The sequence below is a fragment of the Rhinopithecus bieti genome, unplaced genomic scaffold, assembly GCF_001698545.2.
Source record: "Rhinopithecus bieti isolate Rb0 unplaced genomic scaffold, ASM169854v2 scaffold_2572, whole genome shotgun sequence".
Classification (NCBI taxonomy): domain Eukaryota; kingdom Metazoa; phylum Chordata; class Mammalia; order Primates; family Cercopithecidae; genus Rhinopithecus; species Rhinopithecus bieti.
The window spans coordinates 2877928-2900721 of NW_016804595.1; the positions used below are offsets into that span (position 1 = coordinate 2877928).

The following is a 22794-nucleotide window of genomic DNA, read 5'->3' on the forward strand; positions in this document are numbered from 1 at the left end:
CTACCGGACTACATTTTATTATTATCAAGACTTTTTATTTTGCATGAATCTTAACCATCTAGTTTACTGCCTCCTATATAACAGGAAATGTTTTCCAACTTTGTATAGTATTCAGTTTACCAATTTTCACAGTCTCTCATTTAGTTCTCACAATAACCCTACAAGGTAGATAGTATTATTATTCCTATTTCACACATGAAGAATTTGCCTCGTTTAAAAAATGTTAATTTGGAGGCCATTAGGTTGAGATAGCTCCAGCTCTGGAGCCCAACTCAATGTAAACAGTAAAATGAAGCTTAACTAACAGAAACAGACAAATCTCTAACTATGGACTTTCCACTTTAACCAATCAAGTAAGTATATTTTCTTAGTCTTGCTTCCACCAACCCCTTATAAAAGTTTCCCCCTCATGCTGTAATTGGCCAACTGTGTTCTTACCTGCTGCCTTCCAAAAAACCAGTGCACTGAGAACTACAAATGTTGCAGCAGGGAAAGATGAATAATCACAGGCCCAGCCGAGCGAGGAGGATGGGAGATATTTCTCAAATCCACCTCCAAGAATGTAGAGGCTAGGTTTTTAAAGGATGGGTTGGTGGGCAGGAGGCTAGGAAATGGGAAATGCTAATTGATTGGGTCAAGGATGAATCACAGGGGTGTCAGAACTATCTTCCTGAACCTGAGTCATTTCTGACGAGTGGGGTTCCAGGTTGTGTCTGTTGGTCTGCCAAAATGCTAAATTTGAAAAATATCTCAAAGACCAGTTAATTAGGTTTCACAATAGTAATGTTATCTGTAGGAGTAGTGGGCGAAGTTACAAGTCTTGTGACCTCTGGTTACATGACTCCAGAGCAGAAGGCTCTATAGAAAAGCAAGCTAATTAGTCTGGGCGAGGTGGCTCCGCCTGTAATCCTAGCAGTTTGGGAGGCCAAGGCAGGTGGATTACGAGGTCAGGAGATTAAGACCATCCTGGCTAACACAGTGAAACCTTGTCTCTACTAAAAATACAAAAAATTAGCCAGGTGTGGTGGCATGCACCTATAGTCCCAGCTACTCAGGAGGCTGAGGCAGGAGAATCACTTGAACCCTGGAGGCGGAGGTTGCAGTGAGCTGAGATTGAGCCACTGCACTCCAGCCTGGCAACAGACAGAGACTCCGCCTCAAAAAAAAAAAAAAAAAAAAGAAAAAAGAAAAAAGAAAAGCAAGCTAATCAAACAATGCCAAGTTATTGTTTAAGCATGACTACTCTTTAGCAAAGTTCAAGCCTCTACCATAGTTCTAATCTTGTCTTATGAATGTAGCTTCAATCTCCATACAAGGAGTTGTGGGAGGTCACTTTTCCTTGCTTCAAAGTTTAACTATAAACCAAATTCCTGGCATAGTTATTTTAGCCTCCACACTAGAATAAGCAAAAAACAAACTAACAATAAAATGACAACAACAAAAACTAGTCTAGCCTGTGAGGTTTTAAGCAAAATGGAGTCAGTCATGTTAGATTTCTCTCCTTAGTTATAATTCTGCAAAAGTAGTTTAAGTGCCCCTAGGTGGAGTTTCACCACTTGGGGTTTGGTGCTGCCCAATTCATGAATCACTGTCTGCTCAACTGAACTCTTTAATACTTTAATGTGTGTTGTCTTTTAACAGCTTGATATGAGTTTAATGCTCAATAGATGTTATTGGTTACCTTAATGAATTAATGAATAACTGAAATAACTATTTTAATGTCACATAACTAGAACGTAGTACAGCTGGGACTAAAGTTCTGTGAACACTAAATTGGGTTCTTGATACTTTAAAAATAATTATAATGTGTTTATGTGTTTAGCAGTTTAAAGGTTTAAAACAAATAGTTTATTTCAACTGTCTGTCTGCATACAAATAACAATTCTGGATCCCCCCCTCCCATATGTCTGAAGGCATGAAGGAAAAATGTCTACAATGACAGTTCTCTCAGAGAAAATGCATGGAATAGTTGGGTAGCTGGACTAAACATCACAGTTTGTGTAAATTGAGGTAAACATTGCAGTTCATGTTCTCAACGTGATGTTTTCATTATAATTTGATTTAAAAAGCCCTAAATGCACTGAAGAATAGCATTAATGCAGATTATACAGGAATGAAGTTGGGGTCAATATGATTCAGGCCTGGCAACTTAGTAGGAAAACCCAGGCAAACTAAAGAAAGGAATTGTAACAGGAGTGATACTTGACTTGTGTGTGAAAGTGATGGTTAAAGAATATTGTTTAGCTTTTTTTTTTTAACTAAAATTCAACACATAGACTCTGGTGCCAAAACTTTGGGCTACTATAGCACAATACATACGTGAAATAAAATATTAAAATGCATTGGGAAAATGATAGAAATGTTACATGTGCAGATCTTAGAAAACTTAGGCTGCAGATATGTCCCCCATAAGGTGAATCTTGAAAAAAGAAAGTCCATAGATATATAAGAAAAAAACCCATAAAATGTGAAATATGGACTGGGCGCGATGGCTCACGCCTGTAATCCTACCACTTTGAGAGGCTGAGGTGGGTGGATTGCCTGAACTCAAGAGTTTGCAACCAGCCTGGGGTGAAACCCCGTCTTTACTAAAATACAAAAAATTAGCTGGGCACGGCGGCATGCACCTGTAGTCCCAGCTACTCAGGAGCCTGAGGCAAGAGAATCGCTTGAACCTGGGAGGCAGAAGTTGCAGTGAGCCGAGATAGCGCCACTCCACTCCAGCCTGGGCGACAGAGCAAGACTCTGTCTCAAAAAAAAAAAAAAAGTGAAATATCAACTTCATCTTTAAGGATGGTTATCAGCTTCTAAATTATATTTGTCTTGTCAGTCCTGTAGAACATTACAGAAAATGTTTCAAAGCTAATACATTTCAATATCCCAAAAGATAATTGCTGTTTTCAAGTTTTGGTGCCCAAAAGGAGAAAACATTCTTCTAGTGCTAATACATTTAGTAAGCTTTTTTCTTGGCTTTTAATAAGTTTTTTTGTTAAACATTTAAGGACACTTTATCCTTTCTTTTCATATACTTTGAAATATTGTCTAGATAATTACATAATTCATTGAACGATGGCTAACGTGAATATTCATTATTATTTTTATCGTCCCCTTATTGAAAGTTTATTTATTTATTTTTTTAACTTTTTTTTTTTTTGAGATGAAGTCTTACTCTTGTCCTCAAGCTGGAGTGCAATGGCGCAATCTTGGCTCACTGCAACCTCTGCCTCCCAGGTCCAAGCAATTCTCCTGCTTCAGCCTCCCACATAGCTGGGATTACAGGTGCCTGTCACCACGCCCGGATAATTTTTGTATTTTTAGTAGAGACATGTTTTACCATGTTGGCCAGGCTGGTCTCAAACTCCTGACCTCAGGTGATCCACTTGCCTTGGCCTCCCAAAGTGCTGGGATTACAGGCGTGAGCCACTGTGCCTGGCCAAAAGTTTATTTTTTAAAAAGTATTAATAATGCATTCCTTGGTTTAAAATTCAAAAGATGTAAAGGATGCACATTTTCAAACCCTAACCACCCAGTTTCCTCTTTGGAGGCTTATCAGTTTCTTGTGTTGTTCCCAAAGATTGTTTATACAGATGCAAGAAAATGTTAGCATTGAATACTTATTCACCTTAGTTTATATATCTTGGAAAACTTTCCATATTGTATGGGAAGAAGAAAACTTTTCCTCTACCCTGTCATGTTCACTTTTCAAGGGCCTATGAGTTAAACTGACAAAAGACAGACTAACAGGAGAAAAATACCAATTTCTTATGCATAAAACAGCCAACAAAAGCAGCAGCTGGCTAGTCAAATTGTTAAACTTTAAGGCTTACATCATTAAGTAGGGAAAATGGTGGGGGAGAAACAGCTTTTACAGGGAAAAAAATAGAAACATTGACTTTTAGGAGAACAAATAAGAAAGTCTGTGTTCATCTATACGGTTAGGAGTGGTGTTGCCAGCTTCTTCAAGGCCATAAGTTAGGGGATTTATGGTAGCATCATTCCCCAGAAATTTTGCCTTTAGTCAGATAAGGAACTCTCTGGCGCAATCTCGGCTCACTGCAAGCTCCGCCTCCCAGGTTCACGCCATTCTCCTGCCTCAGCCTCCTGAGTAGCTGGGACTACAGGCACCTGCCACCACGCCGGTTAATTTTTTGTATTTTTAGTAGAGACGGGGTTTAACCATGTTAGCCAGGATGGTCTCAATCTCCTAACCTCATGATCCACCCACCTTGGCCTCCCAAAGTGCTAGTATTACAGGCGTGAGCCAGCGCACCTGGCCAAAATATTTTTATACCAGCTCTGGGGTTCATAGTCAGCCTCTGCAATATCAGTATACAAGGAGCATCGTTTTTTATAGATGGCCAAATTTCATGTGATTTTATAACTGTAGCATTATTAATTCAGTGTTGTTTGATTTTTTTCCTAATCTTTCTCTGTAACATGTACTGCTCAAAGAAATAACCTTGGACAATGAGCATATGTCATTTATATGTATGAATTCAGTGTGAATATATGCTGACTTCCTAGAAGTGAAGTTACTGGGTCAAAGGACATGTGCATTTGGATGTCTATAGCCATCTTCTTTCAATAGACACTCCTACCAGTGTATCCAAAATCTTAGTTGATGTACATATTCACTAGTAAGTTCACTAACTTTTCTCTATTTTATAGTAGAATAACTTAATGATGTCACTCCTCAAAGTTTCTTTTCTTTTTTAAAATTCATTTTTGTTTTCTGTGGGGGGGGGGGTCTCACTATGTTGCCCAGGCTGGTCTTGAACTCCTGGCCTCAGTGACCCTCCTGCCTTGGCCTCCCAAAGTGTTGGGATTAGAGGCATGAGCCACCACACCTGGCCAAAAAGTTTACTTTCTTAAAAAACCAACACACATCCTACAAAGACATTTTTGAGTTATTTTGTTAACGTTTTTCTTCTGTGCACCCTGGGCTACATAAGCATAACTGGCCATATTCAGTACCACGTGGTATCCTCTTCATTGGGCCTTATTGCCCCTGACTCTACTGAGTACCCACTTGCCTCCTTCCCTACTCCGTCATTCTCCCTTTAAAACATCCAATCACTGCTGTACAAATCAAGGTTGAATTCCTTTCACATTGGACTATTTTCCCTATTGCAGTAGTAAATTATGGATAAAAATGTGTCCTGTCAGGGTTTGTTATCTTTGACAACAAAAATAAATATATAACTGCAAGTTATAATGAGTGATACCTAGTATTTAAATAATTAAATTGGAGGTCATTAGACTGGTCGCTTTAATGCACTGAGTTCCTACATAAGGAAACTGAAACTTAAAATGGAATTACAAGTGGCCCACTAGTCATCAGTTATATTGTCTTGAACTTGCCACAAGAACAGTCCAAATAAGGCAACTGCTCAAACTTTAACCAATCAAATAATTTCTTTGCTATGCTCTGCATTTACTCTCTGAAAGCTTTCAGTTACCTCTGGAGGAGCCCCAAACCACTTATGATTTGGAGCTGCCCAATTCATGAATTGCTGTCTGTTCAAACAAGCTCTTTAAAATTTTAATGTGCCAAAGTTTACCTTCTAACAGGAATAGTACAGGGTGCATTGAGGACATATAATGAGGTGGGAGACCAGAAGGAGTTGGAGCACTAATCTAGTATGGACTGTCAGAGAAGAAGACCTCTCTAATAAAAGACATTTGAGTTAAGACTTGAATGATGAACAGGACTTTGGACAGTGAAAAGCAGAGGGACAAAGATTCCAGGAAGAGAGAATTGCAGTGAAAAGGACTAGAGACAGAAAGGAACTTGATACACAAGTAGTCTTACAATAAACTTACAATTTGACATAACCTGAATACTAACCAAATTATGACTTGATATAACCTAATTATAATTTGATATAACCTTAAAAGCAACAGAACCTAATACATAATGATCCAAAGTCAAATAAGATATGGTGCCTACTCTCAGGAAGCTCAGAGGTGAGTGAATAAGTGATATATATTCCTATTCTCTATTCCTTTTTCGTCATGAAAAAGATATGGGGACAGGGATCAATACTTATTGCCCAAATGAGCTTAAGTGTATTATTTAATCTCTTTAAAACTTGGATAATAGTATCTGTTCTGCCAATTTCAACTGTTAATATCTGTCAGGGTCCTTAAGTGCAAGAAACAGAAATCATCCATAAATGATATAAAAGCTGAAAATGAATTTATTAAAGGACATCAAGCAGCTCACAGACTCTTCCAGAAGCTGAAGAAACAAGCTAGAGGTTCTCCTCCCAATAAAGCCTCTGGGTACCAACACTGCAGCCTGCACCAACACACTGATGCTGGACATTGGTTGCTGGTGATAGAACTTTGCAGTCTCGGAAACGATGTAGTTACCGTGGCTGTCACCCTTACTTCAACAGACTCTGAAGTCCTGCTTCTGGTTGTCATTCAAGTTTGAGTTGGGTCCACCAAATTAGATTGGAGAGTCTAGCAAGCAATAATACTCATGTCCCAGTAATAAGGAAGACTAGGAAAGCCAGTATCTGTCACTTTAAGTTCCTGTAAGGGTGTCTGGGGGCAAGGTAAGGGAGAAACTCTGCCAAAAGGATGACAAATGGCCACTGCAAATAGGGTGGGCTCTAATGAGATAATTACATGAAAATGTTTCACAGACTAAGGGGGAATTCAGCCACATGATATAATCTCATTTTGTAGTGATTTTTAACTCCTTGAGGGCAGGCAAGTTGGAAATAATGTGTAAAATAATGTGAAAATCCCAATACATATGCAATCACATTTAAGCTCTATCTATGAAGACCGGAAGGAAACATACAGTAAAAGTTATTTTATTAGAGAAGTGGGATTTGAGATGAAGTAGTTCTTAAATTAAAAAAAAAAAAAAAAAAAAAAAGACACTTTCCATTGAATTCACAGTCTTCCCCACAAACTTGGATCCAAATTCTAATGAAAGGAAGCTTAAAGACGCAAAGCTTCTGGTGAAATGAGGAACAGAACAGCTGGTACCAGAATCGCATCCATATGTCATGATGCATTGTGTACGCTATGCAGTCCTAATAGGGAGGAAAACTACCACTAATTAGGAATTTAGAAAATTGCACAGTGCTGCCTACCACGTAATAACTTCAAATGTAACCTGTTACACGTTAGCCGACGTGAGGTTACAGAGGGACATAGCAAAACTCGCTAGAGTTACTTCAGGTAAGGCACACAGAGGTTGCTCTTATTATCAAGAAAACCAAACGTTCACATAAAAACGTTTTCCGGCCGCCCAGCACTTTTCCACTTCTTCCAAAAATCTCTGAAGAGTGGTGAATAAACAAACATCAGTCTTCCATTCTCGCGAGAGCTCCGCGTGTAACCAGCGGCTGAGGCGGAGGATTGGTCACGCAGGATGAGGAGCCTCCGCTATCCCGCCCCCGTTGCCGGGATACGCCGCGGCGCACGGCCGCTAGTGGGTAGGCCTGAGACCCGAGGAAAACTGCGCGTGGGTCTCAGAAAGAAGTTAGGGCACACGCGAGTCGGGCGAGCGCCCCCATTCCGCGCCGGCGGAGGTGAGAAACCCCGGGTCCCATCTCTTCCTCCCTCCCTCCCACGTCTGTTCTCTTGCCTTGGAGATGCTGATACGCTCCAAACAAAACAAATTCTAACTCTGGGTCTTAGCTGTTACCATCGGTCCAGGCATGTACCAATTCTAGTCGGGTGAAGGGTGAGAACAGACCTCCTCCAACAGCCCGATCCCCCCCACCCCCCACGACCCCGCTCCCCGCAGGAGACCCGCCAAGCACAGAGCGGAGGGAAGGACCACGATGGGCTAAAGGATTTTAGTCAAAGAAATAGATTTCTACCTGTTACAGTGCAAGGGATTTATTTCTGTCTGTTGATCACAGTGCGGGCAGTTAGCAACTTTCCACTTTTTCACGTGTGAGAACGGTTGACTTAGGGAGGATAATGACAGAATAATAATTAGAAGCCAGATGTTTTAAATTTAATACTTATCTTCACAACAGCTCTGCAAGGTAGAGCTTGTCACCTTTCTGTTTTACAGAAGATGAAATCCTGAGGGGTCAAGTAAGGTGGCAAGATTATGCAGCTGCTAACTTTGTCAGCACTAGTTTGTATCGCTAATTTTTCTGGATCCAGAGGTCAGGCTGCCTCTCTGATTGTGTGAATAACTGGAAATTGTGTGACTCTTTGATTGAATAACCCCGGAGTTAGTGGTATATTTGTTGCTAATGTCCCCCTCTTAATCCCAGTGGTAATAATATAATGGTAAGCTTTTTTTTTTTTTTTTTTTTTTTTCGCGACAGTAAAGCGGTGGAAAAGAAAATTGGGTGAAATTTCTGTATGTTGTACATTTTCTCAAAGTTAGCAGGAAACCTAGAGTAGTATCTTTTCTACTGGAAAGAGATGTTTATTGTACTCGTTTTCTTGTGGAAAAACCATTTTGATCATACACCCTGTCTTCCTTTTCAAACAGTCATTTCATGAAATTACTTTTTTCATTTGAAATTCTTTTGCTTTCTACATAGAGTTCAAAATGGCAAGGAATTAGAATCAGGGAGCTAGTGGGGTCAGGAAGATTGGTGTGAACATATTCAAATGAGAGATCTGAATGGAAATTTCAGATAAACAATTGAAAACTCAAAATTGGTGCCCAGTTGAAAGGGCAGAACTGTAGACATTGGTTAGTGAGCCATGCACGTAGCTGGAGTTACAAAGATGCATGATTGTAGAAAGGATAGAAGCAATCCAAGGACTGATTATGAATAATGCTAAGAGAAGTCAGAAAAGTAGTACCGGACATACAGTGTAGAAACAAAGAAATCATTTTAGTCCAACACATGCTTTGTTTGCTTTTTAACAATTTAGTAAATTTTTGTAATTGGCAATAGCTTTATGTAGGAGGAAATTTAAAAGGTACAAAAGAGAACAAAGTTTTTGCTTGTCACTGAGACAGATGTTGGGGATATGAAGATGATTAAGGTTCAGCTCTTGCCATAAAGGGCAAGAAATACTTAAGCAGATCATTTCAAGTGGTGTGATAGCTTCTGGAATAAAGAAATACACAGGATGCATGGTAGCACATAGAACAGGTCTATACACTGAAATTGAAGAAGACGAAGATTCCAAGACCAGTTATGGACTGGTCATGGAAGGATTCCCTGAGAAAGTAACAGGCAAAATGTGTGTTAAGCCAGGGGACCACTTAAGAGGCTGGTATAATAGTCCACTTGAGTCAGTGATGCCCTGAATTGGCCAGTGCTGTAGGAATAGAGAGTAAAGTACCTGTTAAACACTTATTAACAAAATCAGTAGAACTAAATAAAACAAACTCAGTAGAACTATGTGATCAGCCATGGGAAGTGAGGGAGAGGGAGATATCAGGGACTAAGTTTCTGACTTCTGTGACTAGGAGGTGATACCAAGAGGAAGGACAAATTTTGCGGAGCTGATAATGAGTTTGGATTATATATGTTTATTTTGAAACATTTAGATGTCTAAGTGGAGATGTTATTATTTGGATATAAACACCACAAGCTGAGTGCTAAAATAAGGGCTGAACATATGAAATTGTGTGGAATCAGTTATTAATTGTTAAAACCCTCAGTGTGGATAAGTGGGCCAAGGAGAGTTTAGAGAGAGAAAAGAAAAAGATGGTGGATGGTATCTTAGAAAATGCTCTATATAAGCATTTCTGTCTCAAGGAGACAGAAGAACCAGAAGAGAGGTAAGTGTCATGGAGATATTTCATATAAATGTGGGCACCAGTAAAGTAGGATGACATTTACATCACTGGCAGTATTGGCAATGGTCATTTGAATCAAACAGTAGCAATCCAGGAGATAGTGGGAAACGAAGCAGTAGAAAATAGTGGATATAAGCTATTCTTTTTTTTTTTTTTTTTTTTTTTTTGAGACGGAGTCTCGCTCTGTTGCCCAGGCTGGAGTGCAGTGGCTCGATCTCGGCTCACTGCAAGCTCCGCCTCCCAGGTTCACGCCATTCTCCTGCTTCAGACTCCCGATTAGCTGGGACTACAGGTGCTTGCCACCATACCCGGCTAACTTTTTGTATTTTTTAGTAGAGATGGTGTTTCACCGTGTTAGCCAGGATGGTCTCGATCTCCTGACTTCATGATCCGCCAACCTCAGCTTCCCAAAGAGCTAGGATTACAGGCGTGAGCCTCTGTGCCCGGCCGGATATAAGCTATTCATAAGAATTTGGCTGCATAAGGGAAGGATATATGGGACAGTTAGATAGAGGTGGTTGCAGGGTCAAGAAATAAGTCTTTGAAGGTAGAAAAGAATTGAACATGGTAACAGACTGAAGGAAAGGAGAAAGTTTAAAGATATTGGTAGCAGTGAGTGTAATGCCACAAAGAAGATGGGATCAAGGGTAAATCAGAGTAGAGATTGATCTTGAATGAGAGAAGGAATGGCTGTTGAGATAGGAGGGCAGAATGGATGTAGAGAAGTTTATGTGCCCCAAAGGTGATGGAGTTCAAGTTGTAATTTTCTTAAATGAGTCATCTGCTAAGAGTGGCAGGAACAGAGATCGAAAAGTAGTTAAGGATGAGAATTATCAAGTAGAGAGGTATCTTAACAAGGCTAAATACTTTCTGAAATGAGGGTCCAACTAAGATTTGTGACTATCACTTTGCAGTACCCCAGTCTGTACAGTTGTATGATTTCCACCAGCAATGTTCAGCACTTCAGGTTGGATGTGGAGAAGGGTTTCTGATTTTGCCAGATGGGTGGAGAAGAGTTCCAGGATACAAATTAGTTGATGGTGCTCGTGAGACACTAATTTCATGAGAGAAGGAAGAGAGTTCTTAACCACCCTTGTCAGGGTATCATTAGTGACTTCTTGGATGGGGACTCCATTGGATATTTCAGTTTTCATCTTACTTGAATGTCCAACTGTAAATGGCATGGCTTGTTCCTGCCTTCTCTGGGCATCTCTGACATACACTCCTGGTATTTTTCTTTGCTTTCTGGGCCTTAATTTTCATTCTCTCATACTAGATTTTCCTCTTCTGTGTGATCTGTATGTATTGATGTTCCTCAGGACAATCTTGGATACTATTCTCTTTTTCTCCATATTCTCTCTCTCTCTAAATAAGTATCTTCGTAACTATTTTATATGACCTACAATAGGACATACATTTTTATATTGTAGCCTAGTAAACACATATGTGTAAATTTATGTAAATATAGCTGAAACAAAAATTTACTGAAACAATGTTTACCCTTTGTATGTTCAGTGAACTCTTTTTGTTTAAATTTTATTTCGCATTTTAGTATCTTGGTCATAACCTGCAAAATTGTTTTCAGAACTCACTAATGGAAGTGACCAACAATTTGAAAACTACTACTCTAAATTATGAGACAATTTTAAATAATATTATATTCTGATGAATAAAGGAGAGGGCTGATAAACTGGGAGAAAATGAGTGAATTAAGGAAATGGTTTAAAGGCAGGTGTAGCAGGAATGAAGATGAGAAAAGAGTAGAAGGAGAGAAGACCCAAGAATAGAGTATTTCAATTAAGATGTTTGAGATGAAGCAATTCCAGATGATGACAAGCTCCATGTATTGCCGTGGCTATGAATGACTGAAATGGAGTTAAGATCATTGCTAAAGTTGAGGTAAGGGAACTGTGAAGCTGGAATGTTAGGTGTTGGATCTAGTATCCAAATGGAAGTCATCCAGGATGATGGTGAGATTAGAATAGAGAAGCTGTGAACTAGGTACAAAAGACTTTAGTAAAGATAGAGGAGAGATTAGGAAGTCACTAATTACCAGCAACCAGGAAAGATCAAGGCAATATTGTTGCATTCCCGGATCCTCAGAGGAAGTGAATCTTGTTTATTTTATTTTATTTTATTATTATTATTTTTTTTTTCAGGGATGGAGTCTCGCTCTGTCACCCAGGCTGGAGTGCAGTAGTGCAATCTCAGCTCACTGCAAACTCCATCTTCTGGGTTCACACCATTCTCCTGCCTCAGCCTCCCGAGTAGCTGGGACTACAGACGCCTGCCACTACGCCCAGCTAATTTTTTGTATTTTTAGTAGAGACAGAGTTTCACTGTGTTAGCCAGCATGGTCTTGATCTCTTGACCTCGTGATCCACCTTCCTCGGCCTGCCAAAGTGCTGGGATTACAGGCGTGAGCCACTGCGCCTGGCCTCTTGTTTATTTTTTTAAAGGTGTGGAAGAATATTTTGAAAGTGACATTGGGGAGCAAGAAAAGTGCCACTTCCTTTGCTTTAAAAGAGGACAGGAAGCTAAAACACATGGACTACTGAAAGTGTTACTCTCAGTGGAAGCCAAGATTCTGTTAAAGTTAAGAAAATAGAAAGTATTTGTAACAAGATCCAGAATATAAGAGAGTTAATTGTGGACCAGAAAATGCAGAGAAAAGATTAAGAGCAAAGAAAGATGTTGGCTGTGACAGGAGAGAAAACTTACTAGAGTATAGGATGAGAATACTAAAGAAATAGATAACTACAGAGGCTTGCATTTTGGTAAGATAATAGGAAGATGAGGAAGGAATGTTGCAAGAAACAATCTCATAGTTCTAAATGGAGCACGATGTCAAATTTGAACAAAGTTAACCTTGTAGTGGTACACAGAATGGCAGCTTGCAAGAACAATTGTGAATTAAATGTAAGTGTATGATGGGTTATTATTGTCTTGCTAGAGAAGACATCAAAGGATTGAACTGTTTATTGCTTCCAAACAGTGATTAAAGTAAAGAAACAATGGCCAGCTATCACAAATCTTCAGCAGCTCGCCCTGTTTCAAGAGGTGGAGTTGGATTAACAGGAAGGCCTCCTTCTGGGATACGACCCCTATCAGGAAATAGAGTGGCAACTGCAGTAAGTTTGAAACAAATCTATTTACTTTGGGAGGCCAAGGTGGGAGGACCACTTGAGTCCAGGAGACTGGGGCTTCAGTGAACTAAGATCATGCCACTGCACCCCAGTTTGTGAGTTTTTGACTCTTTCCACCCCAAAAAATCTGTTGAATGCTTGTGCATATATTGTGGTAGAAGTTGGAAATCTCCTCTGTAATAAGAGATTCTACTTTGTTGTTTCTTTATTTCATAAGCATATTATTAAACATGTTTGGGTTTTTTTTTGGAAAGCATCTGGAAATGTAAATGTGGAAGAATGTTTGAAAGACACTCTGGGAAGAAGATGCCTGCTCCTGCAGATACTCAATTTAAAACTGCAATAATTTTAGTTGAACAGTGTATTGGGGCCAGAATAAAATGAAATGAATAGACCAAAAATAGAATCAAGCATATAAGAATTTTTATGATTAATGTGGTGTTTCAGATTAGTTGGCAAAACATGGAGTATTCAGTAGAACATTCCAATAATTATTAAACCATTTGTTTAAAAGTATTTTTAATCCTCTCTTATACCTTTTATCAGAATTCTACATAGTTTAGAAACTTGGTATTTCAAAAATGAAACCATAAATGTAGTAGAGGAAAATGTTGGCAAGTATTTTGTATACGGTTGATATGGACTAGGCTTTTCTAAAAATGACAGAAATAACAAGTACTGAAAAGGAAAGCATTTTTATTATATATCTAAATTTACAAAAAATAAAACACCATAAAATTAGAAGAGAAATGACACCTGGTAAAAACCTTTATAATATATATACCATATATAGGATCAGAATCTCAAAAAGTAAACTTTACTTTTTTTTTTTCTTTTTTGAGACAAGAGTCTTGCTCTGTCACCCAGGCTGGAGTGCAGTGGCATGATCTCGGCTCACTTTAAGCTCTACCTCCCAGGTTCACGCCATCCTCCTGCCTCAGCCTCCCAAGTAGCTGGGACTACGGGCACCTGCCACCACGCCTGGCTAATTTTTTGTATTTTTAGTAGAGACGGTGTTTCACCGTGTTAGTCAGACTGGTCTCGATCTTCTAATCTTGTGATCCTTCCACCTTGGCCTCCCAAAGTGCTAGGATTACAGGCGTGAGCCACCGTGCCTGACCAACTTTGCTAATTTTTAAGTGCTCTTTCTGTATTAAGACTGCAAGCCTTATGTCTAATCAAACTTTCATGACATTTCTTTTGAGGCTGGGGTAATATTATAAAACTATTCTAAAACTCATCTAGAATAATACAAAAATAAGAAAAAGTACAATACTCTAACGTAAAATATATTATAGACAATGAGTGAAACAATATTCTGATTGCTACAGCACCTGGAAATAAACTCTAGTGAATGTTAAAGAACTTAATATAGGAGAGTGTGTCATAAATAGTGAATCAATAAGAGAAACACACCATATGAGGAAAAGTTAGATGAAGTTTATGAGTTGATATTCTAAGGAGGATATCCTATAAAGATAATTATTACATTTTCATTATCATTATAATGTAAAAATTGGGAAACAGGCAATGGCCTGATGTTGGTGGAGGGAAGCAGGCCCAGGCTTGGTGAGGAGGCAACGTTCTGAGGGGACAGGCTGACAAGGAGGACCAGAGGCCCCCGGAGGGGCACGGAAGGAGAAGATCTGCCTGTAGGTTTCCATTGCCCAGCTCCTGCCCACACTCCCGCCTGCTGCCCTGACCAGAGTCAGCATGCCTCCTGAGCAGAGGAGTCAACACTACAAGACTGAAGAAGGCCTTGAAGCCCAGGGAGAGGCCCTGGGCCTGGTGGGTGCACAGGCTCCTGCTACTGAGGAGCAGGAGACTGCCTCCTTCTCTTCTATTTTAGTGGAAGTCACTCGGGGGAGGTGCCTGCTGCTGAGTCACTAGGTCCTCCCCAGAGTCCTCAGGAGCCTCCACCCTCCCCACTACCATCAGCTACACTCTCTGGAGCCAATCTGATGAGGACTCCAGCAACCAAGAAGAGGAGGGGCCAAGCGCCTTTCCTGACCTGGAGTCCAGCTTCCAAGCAGCACTCAGTAGGAAAGTGGCTGAGTTGGTTCATTTTCTACTCCTTAAGTATCGAGCAAGGGAGCCAGTCACAAAGGCAGAAATGCTGGAGAGTGTCATGAGAAATTGCCAGTACTTCTTTCCTGTGATCTTCAGCAAAGCCTCTGATTCCTTGCAGCTGGTCTTTGGCATCGAGCTGATGGAAGTGGACCTAATCGGCCACTTGTACATCTTTGTCACCTGCCTGGGCCTCTCCTACGATGGCCTGCTGGGTGACAATCAGATCATGCCCAAGACAGGCCCCCTGATAATCGTCCTGGCCATAATCGCAAAAGAGGGCGACTGTGCCCCTGAGGAGAAAATCTGGGAGGAGCTGAGTGTGTTGGAGGTGTTTGAGGGGAGGCAGCACGGTATCTTCGCGGATCCCAGGAAGCTGCTCACCCAAAATTTTGTGCGGGAAAACTACCTGGAGTACCAGCAGGTGCCCAGCAGTGATCCTGCATGCTACGAGTTCCTGTGGGGTCCAAGGGCCCTCATTGAAACCAGCTATGTGAAAGTCCTGTACCATATGCTAAAGATCAGTGGAGGACCTCACTTTTCCTACTCACTCCTGCATGAATGGGCTTTGAGAGAGGGGGAAGAGTGAGTCCGAGCACGCATTGCGCCAGGGCCAGTGGGAGGGGGTCTGGGTCAGTGCACCTTCCAGGGCCCCATCCATTAGCTTCCAGTGTCTTGTGTGACATGAGGCCCATTCTTCACTCTTGGAAGAGAGTAGTCAGCATTCTTAGTTTTGGGTTTCTGTTGTATTGGATGACTTGGAGATTTATCTTTGTTTCCTGTTGGAATTGTTCAAATGTTCCTTTTAACAGATGGTTGAATGAACTTCAGCATCCAAGTTTGTGAATGGCAGTAGTCACACATAGTGCTGTTTATATAGTTTAGGAGTAAAAGTCTTGTTTTTTATTCAGATTGGGAAATCCATTCCATTTTGTGAATTGTGACTTAATTATAGCAGCGGAAAAAGTATTTGCTTAAAATTGTGAGCGAATTAGCAATAACATACATGAGATAAAGAACTCAAGACATTAAAAGATAGTTAATTCTTGCCTTATACCTCAGTCTGTTCTGTAAAATCAAACAAATATGCATACCTGGATTTCCTTGGCTTCTTTGAAAATGCAAGATAAATTAAATCTGAATAAATAATTTAAAAAAAATTGGGAAACAACCTAGAAGACCTTACAACAGGTGAATCTTAAACAAATAATGATATGTATATCCCTATAGTAGGCTATTAGATAGTCATTACAAACTACTTTCAAGATATTTCAGGAAATAATTAACGCAAGTTTAAAAGCAGTGTTGTATCAATTTAACATAGAAACATACATTTATACATACATAGAAATGAAATGAAAATAAATGAATAGACAGAAATGTCCACAAATTTATCTGATGTTCACACAGGTGATTTCAACTAACTGAGAAATTGCAGAGGGCCAATACTCAAGCTCCTACAGTAGGCTAACTGCAAACTACAGATAATGATGGGTCCTGTGGTTAACTAATAAGAAAAGCAGCATTTTTGGAGGGAATGATTTTGTTAAAGTCAGATTTTCCTAAAGTTTTCAGATTTTTTTCTAGAGTTTCAGGTAATAATATTAGGACATCGTCCTCAACTTAGACTGAAATAATTTTTCTAAAATCTTCATACATAGGATAGTAAGGGTATCTTTTCTTTTATTCAAGTAAAATTGATAATTAAATATTTATAAAAGAATCTGACATTTATTGGCCACCTACTATTTGCCAGGCACTTTATCTATTTGTTTATTTGTAAAATTTTAAAAGTTTGTATATATTTATGGGATAGAAGAGCAGATGTCTTACATGCATATATTATGTAATGGTGAAGTGTGGGCTTTTAGCGTACCCATCACCTGAATAGTGAACACTGTACCAAATAGGTGATTTAGCAACCCTCACCTTCCTCCCACCCATCTTTTGTAATCTTCAGAGTCTATTATCTCACTCTGTATGTCCATATGTACCCATTGTTTAACTCCCACTTGTAAGTGAGAACATGCGATATTTGACTTTCTCTTTCTGAGTTGTTTCACTTAGGATCCTGGCCTCTGGTTCCATTCATATTGTTGCAAAAGACATGATTTCATTCTTTATTATGGCCGAGTAGTGTTTCATAGTATGTGTGTGTATATATGTGTGTGTGTGTGTGTGTGTGTGTATTTTCTTTACGTAGCCCTCCATCTCCGTTGATGGACACTTAGTTTTTTTTTCATATATTTGCTATTGTGGAAAAGTTGTGTGATAAACATAGGAATGCAGGTATCTTTTTGAAATAGTGATTTCTTTCCTTTTGCAGTGGGACTGCTGGATCATATGATAGATCTGTTTTTAGTTTTTTGAGGAACTTCCATATTGTTCTCCATAGTGGTTATACTAACTTATATTCCCACCAACACTGTACAAAGGGTCCCTTTTCTCTATGTCTTTGTCAGCATTTGCTATTGCCTTTCTTTTGGAAAAAAGTCATTTTAACTGGGGTGAGATGATATCTCATTGTAGTTTTGATTTGTATTTCTCTGATGATCAGTGATGTTGAGCACTTTTTCATATACCTGTTTAACGTTTGTATATCTTCTTTTGAGAAGTTGTCTATTCAGACCTTTTGCCCATTTTTTTATTGTATTATTAGATTTTTTGCTAGTGAGTTGCTTGAGCTCCTTATATATTCTGTTTATTAATTTCTTGTCAGATGGATAGTTTTCATATATTTTCTCCTGTTCTGTTGGTTGTCCCTTCACTTTGTTGATTGTTTCCTTTGCTGTGCAGGTGTTTTTTAACTTGATGTGATTCTATTTGTTTATTTTTGCTTTGGTTTCCTTTGGTTGTGGGATATTACTCAAAAAAACCTTTGCTTAGACTAACGTTCTGGATAATTTCCCCCATGCTTTCTTTTAGTAGTTTCATAGTTTGAGGTTTTAATTTAAGTCTTGAATCCATTTTGATTTGATTCTTGTATATGGTGAGAGATATGGTTCTAGTTTCATTCTTTTGCTTATGGAGATCCAGTTCTCCCAGTACCATTTATTGAAGAAATTGGCATTTCCTCATTGTATATTCCTTGCATCTTTGTCAAAAATGTGTTCCGGTAGGTATATGGATTTATTTCTGAGTTCTCTATTCTGATTTTATGCTAGTATACTTTTTTTTTTTTTTTTTTAATTCAGAGTGGGTTTGGCTGTCCTAGATCTTTTATGATTCTATATAAATTTTAGGCTTTTCTTGTTTGTTTGTTTGTTTCTGAGACAGAGTCTTGCTCTGTCATCGAGGCTCGAGTGCAGTGGTGCAGTCTCGGTTCACTGCAAGCTCCGCCTTCCGGGTTCAAGCCATTCTCCTGCCTCAGCCTCCAGAGTAACTGGAACTACAGGCGCCCACCACCACGCCTGGCTAATTTTGTTTTTTATTTTTAGTAGAGACGGAGTTTCACCATGTTAGCCAGGATGGTCTCGATCTCCTGACCTCATGATCTGCCCGCCTTGGCCTCCCAAAGTGCTGGGATATCAGGCATGAGCCACCGTGCCTGGCCTTTTTTTTTCTTTCTATTTTTGAGAAGAATGTCATTGATATTTTTACAAGGATTGCATTAAATTTGTAGATTAATTTGGATATTCTGGATATTTTGACAATGTTGATTCTTCCATTTCATGAACATGGAATATCTATTTTTTGGTGTTCTTTTCAGTTCCTTGCATCAGTGTTTTATAGTTTTCATTGTAGAGATCTTTCACTTCTTGGGTTAATTCCTATGTATTTTATTTTATTTGTAGCTATTGTAAATGGGACTACTTTCTTGATTTTTTTTTCATATTGTTCACTGTTAGTATATAGAAATGCTGTTGATTTTGTATCCTGCAATTTTCTGAATTTTACTGAATTTACTATTTATCAATTCGAATAGTTTTTTTGGTGGAGTCTTCAGATTTTTCCAAATATAAGATCATATCATCTGCACACAGAGTTAATTTGACTTCTTCCTTTCCAGTTTGGATGCCCTTTATTCCTTTTTATTGTCTGATTGCTTTAGCCAAGAATTCCAGTACTATGTTGAATAACAGTGGTGAAAGTGGGCATCCTTGTTGTGTTCTAGATCTTAGAGGAAAGGCTTTCAGTTTTTCCTCATTCCATAGGATATTAACTGTGGATCTGTCATATATAGCTTTTATTGTATTTAGATATGTTCCTTGTATACCTGGTTTTTTGAGGATTTTTATCATCAGGAGATGTTAAATGTCATCAAATACTTTACAATATCAACGGAAGGTTTTTGTCCTTCAGTCCGAGGATATGATTTATCACATTGATCGATTTGCATATATTGAACTATCTTTACATACCTGGGGTAAATACCAGTTGGTCACAACAAATGATCTTTTTAATGTATTGTTTAATTCAGTTTGCTGGTACTTTGTTGAGGATTTTTGCATCAATGTTCATCAGGGATATTGGCCTATAGTTTTCTTTATTCTTCATATGTCTTGTCTGTTTTTTTTTTTTTAATCAGGGTAATACTGGTCTCATAGAATGAGTTTGAAAGTATTTTCTCCTCTTTTATTTTTCAGAATAGTTTTAGTAGGATTGGTATTAGCCCTTTTTTAAATGTTTGATGGAACTCAGCAGTGAAGCCATCAGGTCCTGAGCTTTTCTTTGCTGGGAGACTTTTTAAAAATTTTTTTGAGACGGAATCTCACTGTCGCCCAAGGTGGAGCACAGTGATGCGATCTGTGCTCACTGCAACCTCCGCCTCCTGGGTTCAAGCTATTCTCCTGCCTCAGCCTCCTGAGTAGCTGGGATTACAGGCGTGCACCACCACACCCAGCTAATTTTGTATTTTAGTAGAGATGGGGTTTCACCATGTTGGTCAGGCTGGTCTCGAACTCCTGACCTCGTGATCCACCCACCTTGGACTCCCAAAGTGCTGGGATTACAGGCGTGGACCACCACACCCAGCTGGGAGACTTTTTATTATGGCTTGGATCTCATTATTTGTTATTGGTCTGTTAAGGTTTTGGATTTCTTTATGGTACAGTCTCTGTTGGTTGTATGTGTTTAGTCATTTGTTCATTTCTTCCAGATTTTCCAACTTATTGGCATATAGTCGCTCATAGTGGCCTCTAATGATTCTTTGAGTTTCTGTGTTATCAGTTGTAGTGTCTTTTTTTTTTTTTTTCATTTCTGATTATATTCATTTGAGTCTTCCCTCTTTTTTTCATTAGTTAGCCTGGCTAAGAGTTTGTTGATTTTGTTTATCTTTTCAAAACACCGACTTTGTGTTTCATTGATCTTTTATATTTTTTTGTTTCAGTTTCATTTATTTCTACTGTGATCTTTATTAATTTCTGATATGAATTTTGTGTTTGGTTTGCTCATGCTTATCTGATTCTTTAATATGCATTATTAGGTGGTTTTTTTTAAGTTTTTCTACTTTTTAAATGTAGGCACTTAAAGGTATAAACTTTCCTCTTAGTACTGCTTTTGCCATATCATGTAAGTTTTGGATATGTTGTGTTTCCATTGTAATTTGTTTCAAGAGTTTTAAAAAATTTCCTTTTTAATCTCTTTGACGCACTGGTCATTCAGGAACATATTTCTATTTGTTGGTATAGTTTTCAAAATTCCTCTTGTTATCAATTTGCAGTTTTATTCCATTATGGTCAGAGAAGATACATATATATTTAGGATTGTTGTATCTCTTGCTGAATTGATTCCTTTATCATTATATAATGATCTTCTTGTTTTGATTTGAAGTCTTTTTAATCTTATGTATATATAGCTACTCCTGCTTGCTTTTGGTAGTGTGAAATACCTTTTCCCACTCTTTTATTTTTAGCCTATGTGTGTCTTTTAGGGATAGATATGTTTCTCATAGGCAGGATATAGTTGGATTATGTTGTTTTTGTTGCTGTTTTAAAATCTTCTGCTAATATGTATCTTTTAATTGAATAATTCAGTTCATTTACATTACATTCACAGTTAATAATAATATATGAAGCTTTTTTCCTGTTATTTTGTTAGTTGTTTTTAAGTTATATAAATTATTTTCTTTTCTCTGTCTTTTTATCTTTATGTTTTGATGAAATTCTTTCATGTTGGCATTTGATTATTTTGTCCTCCTCCTTTGTGATTGTTTTATAAGAACTGTGAGTTTAATATTTTATGTTTTTGTGATACTGTATATCCATCTTTAATTTTTATGTTGAAGACCCCTTTGAGCATTTACTGTAGGACTGGATTAGTGGTGACACTTTCCCTCAGCGTTTGCTTGTCTTGCAAATACTTTATTTCTCCTTCATTTATGAATCTTATTCTGTCAGGATGTAAAGTTTGTGGCTGACAGTTTGTTTTTGTTTTTGGTTTTGGTTTTTTTCTTAGCACTTTGAAAATGACATCCGATTCCCTTTTTTATTTTTTATTTTTTAAATTTCCACTGAAAAGTCTGCTTTTATTCTGATAGGGTTGCCTTTATAGGTGACTAGATACTTTTCTCTTACTAATTTTAAAATTCTTTCCTTCCCATTGACTTTAGACATTCTAACAATATGCTGTGGTGAGGGCATTGCAAAAATGACTTTTTCTTTGCAATGACTTCATCTATTTAATGTTTGCATTTTTGAAAATAGTAATGCTTGTTGTAAAACATACAATGGAGAAGTATCAGAGTTCCTTCCTATTGTGGGTATAACCACTATCAACAGTATCTTCTAGACTTTTTAATGTATTTATAAACACACACACATACATACACAGTTTATATGACTTTGGTCTGTTCCAAAATCAAGATAGTACTGTATACATTGTTATTTTTCTTGTCTATTTCTTTCAGCAATATATTATGAATATGTTGCCAAGTGAATACATATACATCCATTTCATTATTTTTAATGTGTAAAGTTTTAATTTACATGTTCTTCTCTATACTTTCACCTGGTGAATGGAAAATAAAAAGTAGCATAATTAGTTGAGTAGGTCTCACAGTTATGCTTGCATAAAGCCAAAGAAGAAATTATTCAGAAAATTTACCAGGAAGAGATTTAACATTCTCTTCTAAAGATCACTCGGGTTAACCCTTAACTCATTTCATTTGAATTTATAGTTGGCAGTCTTCCTGTGCCCAACACATTTTCTAGAATTAGTACTATTCCTGGCCCCTATGCTCAAAATAATTCCCAAATAATTCATAAGGGGATAAACCGACATCTTTTCGAGGGGTGGTTGTGATTCTTAACAAGGCAATGGGGAGATATTTAATCCAGGGTAACCGGGTTTCTAGAACTAATTTGGTCAGGTGACTTTTTAGAGTTTGGTTAGTTCTTTCTACTCTTCCTGAAGAGGATGGATGCCAAGGGGCATGGTATTCCCATTTTATGTCTAGCACCTGGGCTAACTCTCTAATGACATGTGCCGTGAAATGGGTTTCATTGTTCTGAATCAGTGTTTTCTATTAGTCTAAACCTGGGTATGATGTTTTCAATTAACGCTTGTATAACTACATTGCTAGTAGTTGCACTTGAGAAGGAAATAGTCTCTACACAGTGAGTAAAGTGATTTACTATTATCAATAAATACTTCAGGCGACCAATTGGGGGCATTTTAGTGTAGTTAATTTCAACACTTTGGAATGGTCTTAGCCCTGGGTCTCTTCCCCGAAGGAGTGATTTTTTTATATGTTAAGCAACTGTCTGTGACCTGTTTGGCTAGGATATAAATTCTAATACACCCATAAACTCTGAAAACCACATCACACATGGTTTGGGGTCTCCAATGGGCTCCTTGATGTACTTGAGACAAGACCTCCCTCATGAGAGGTTT

General features: G+C 38.4%; 1 protein-coding gene and 1 pseudogene across 2 annotated transcripts in view; both read left to right on the forward strand.

The window, feature by feature from the left end:
- The first annotated feature begins 7393 nt into the window (after positions 1 to 7393).
- IFT74 (intraflagellar transport 74) overlaps positions 7394 to 22794 on the forward strand; it is a 122962-nt gene continuing 107561 nt past the window's right edge. The window contains exons 1-2 of one of the 2 annotated variants that reach the window (XM_017869325.1): positions 7394 to 7553; positions 12744 to 12879. In XM_017869325.1, coding sequence (XP_017724814.1) covers positions 12763 to 12879 — 117 coding nt within the window. In that variant the 5' untranslated portion in view covers positions 7394 to 7553; positions 12744 to 12762. The remainder of the gene's footprint in view (positions 7554 to 12743; positions 12880 to 22794) is intronic. The other variant, XM_017869326.1, reaches the window with a different exon arrangement.
- On the forward strand, positions 14536 to 15550 carry LOC108527846 (melanoma-associated antigen 6-like; annotated as a pseudogene).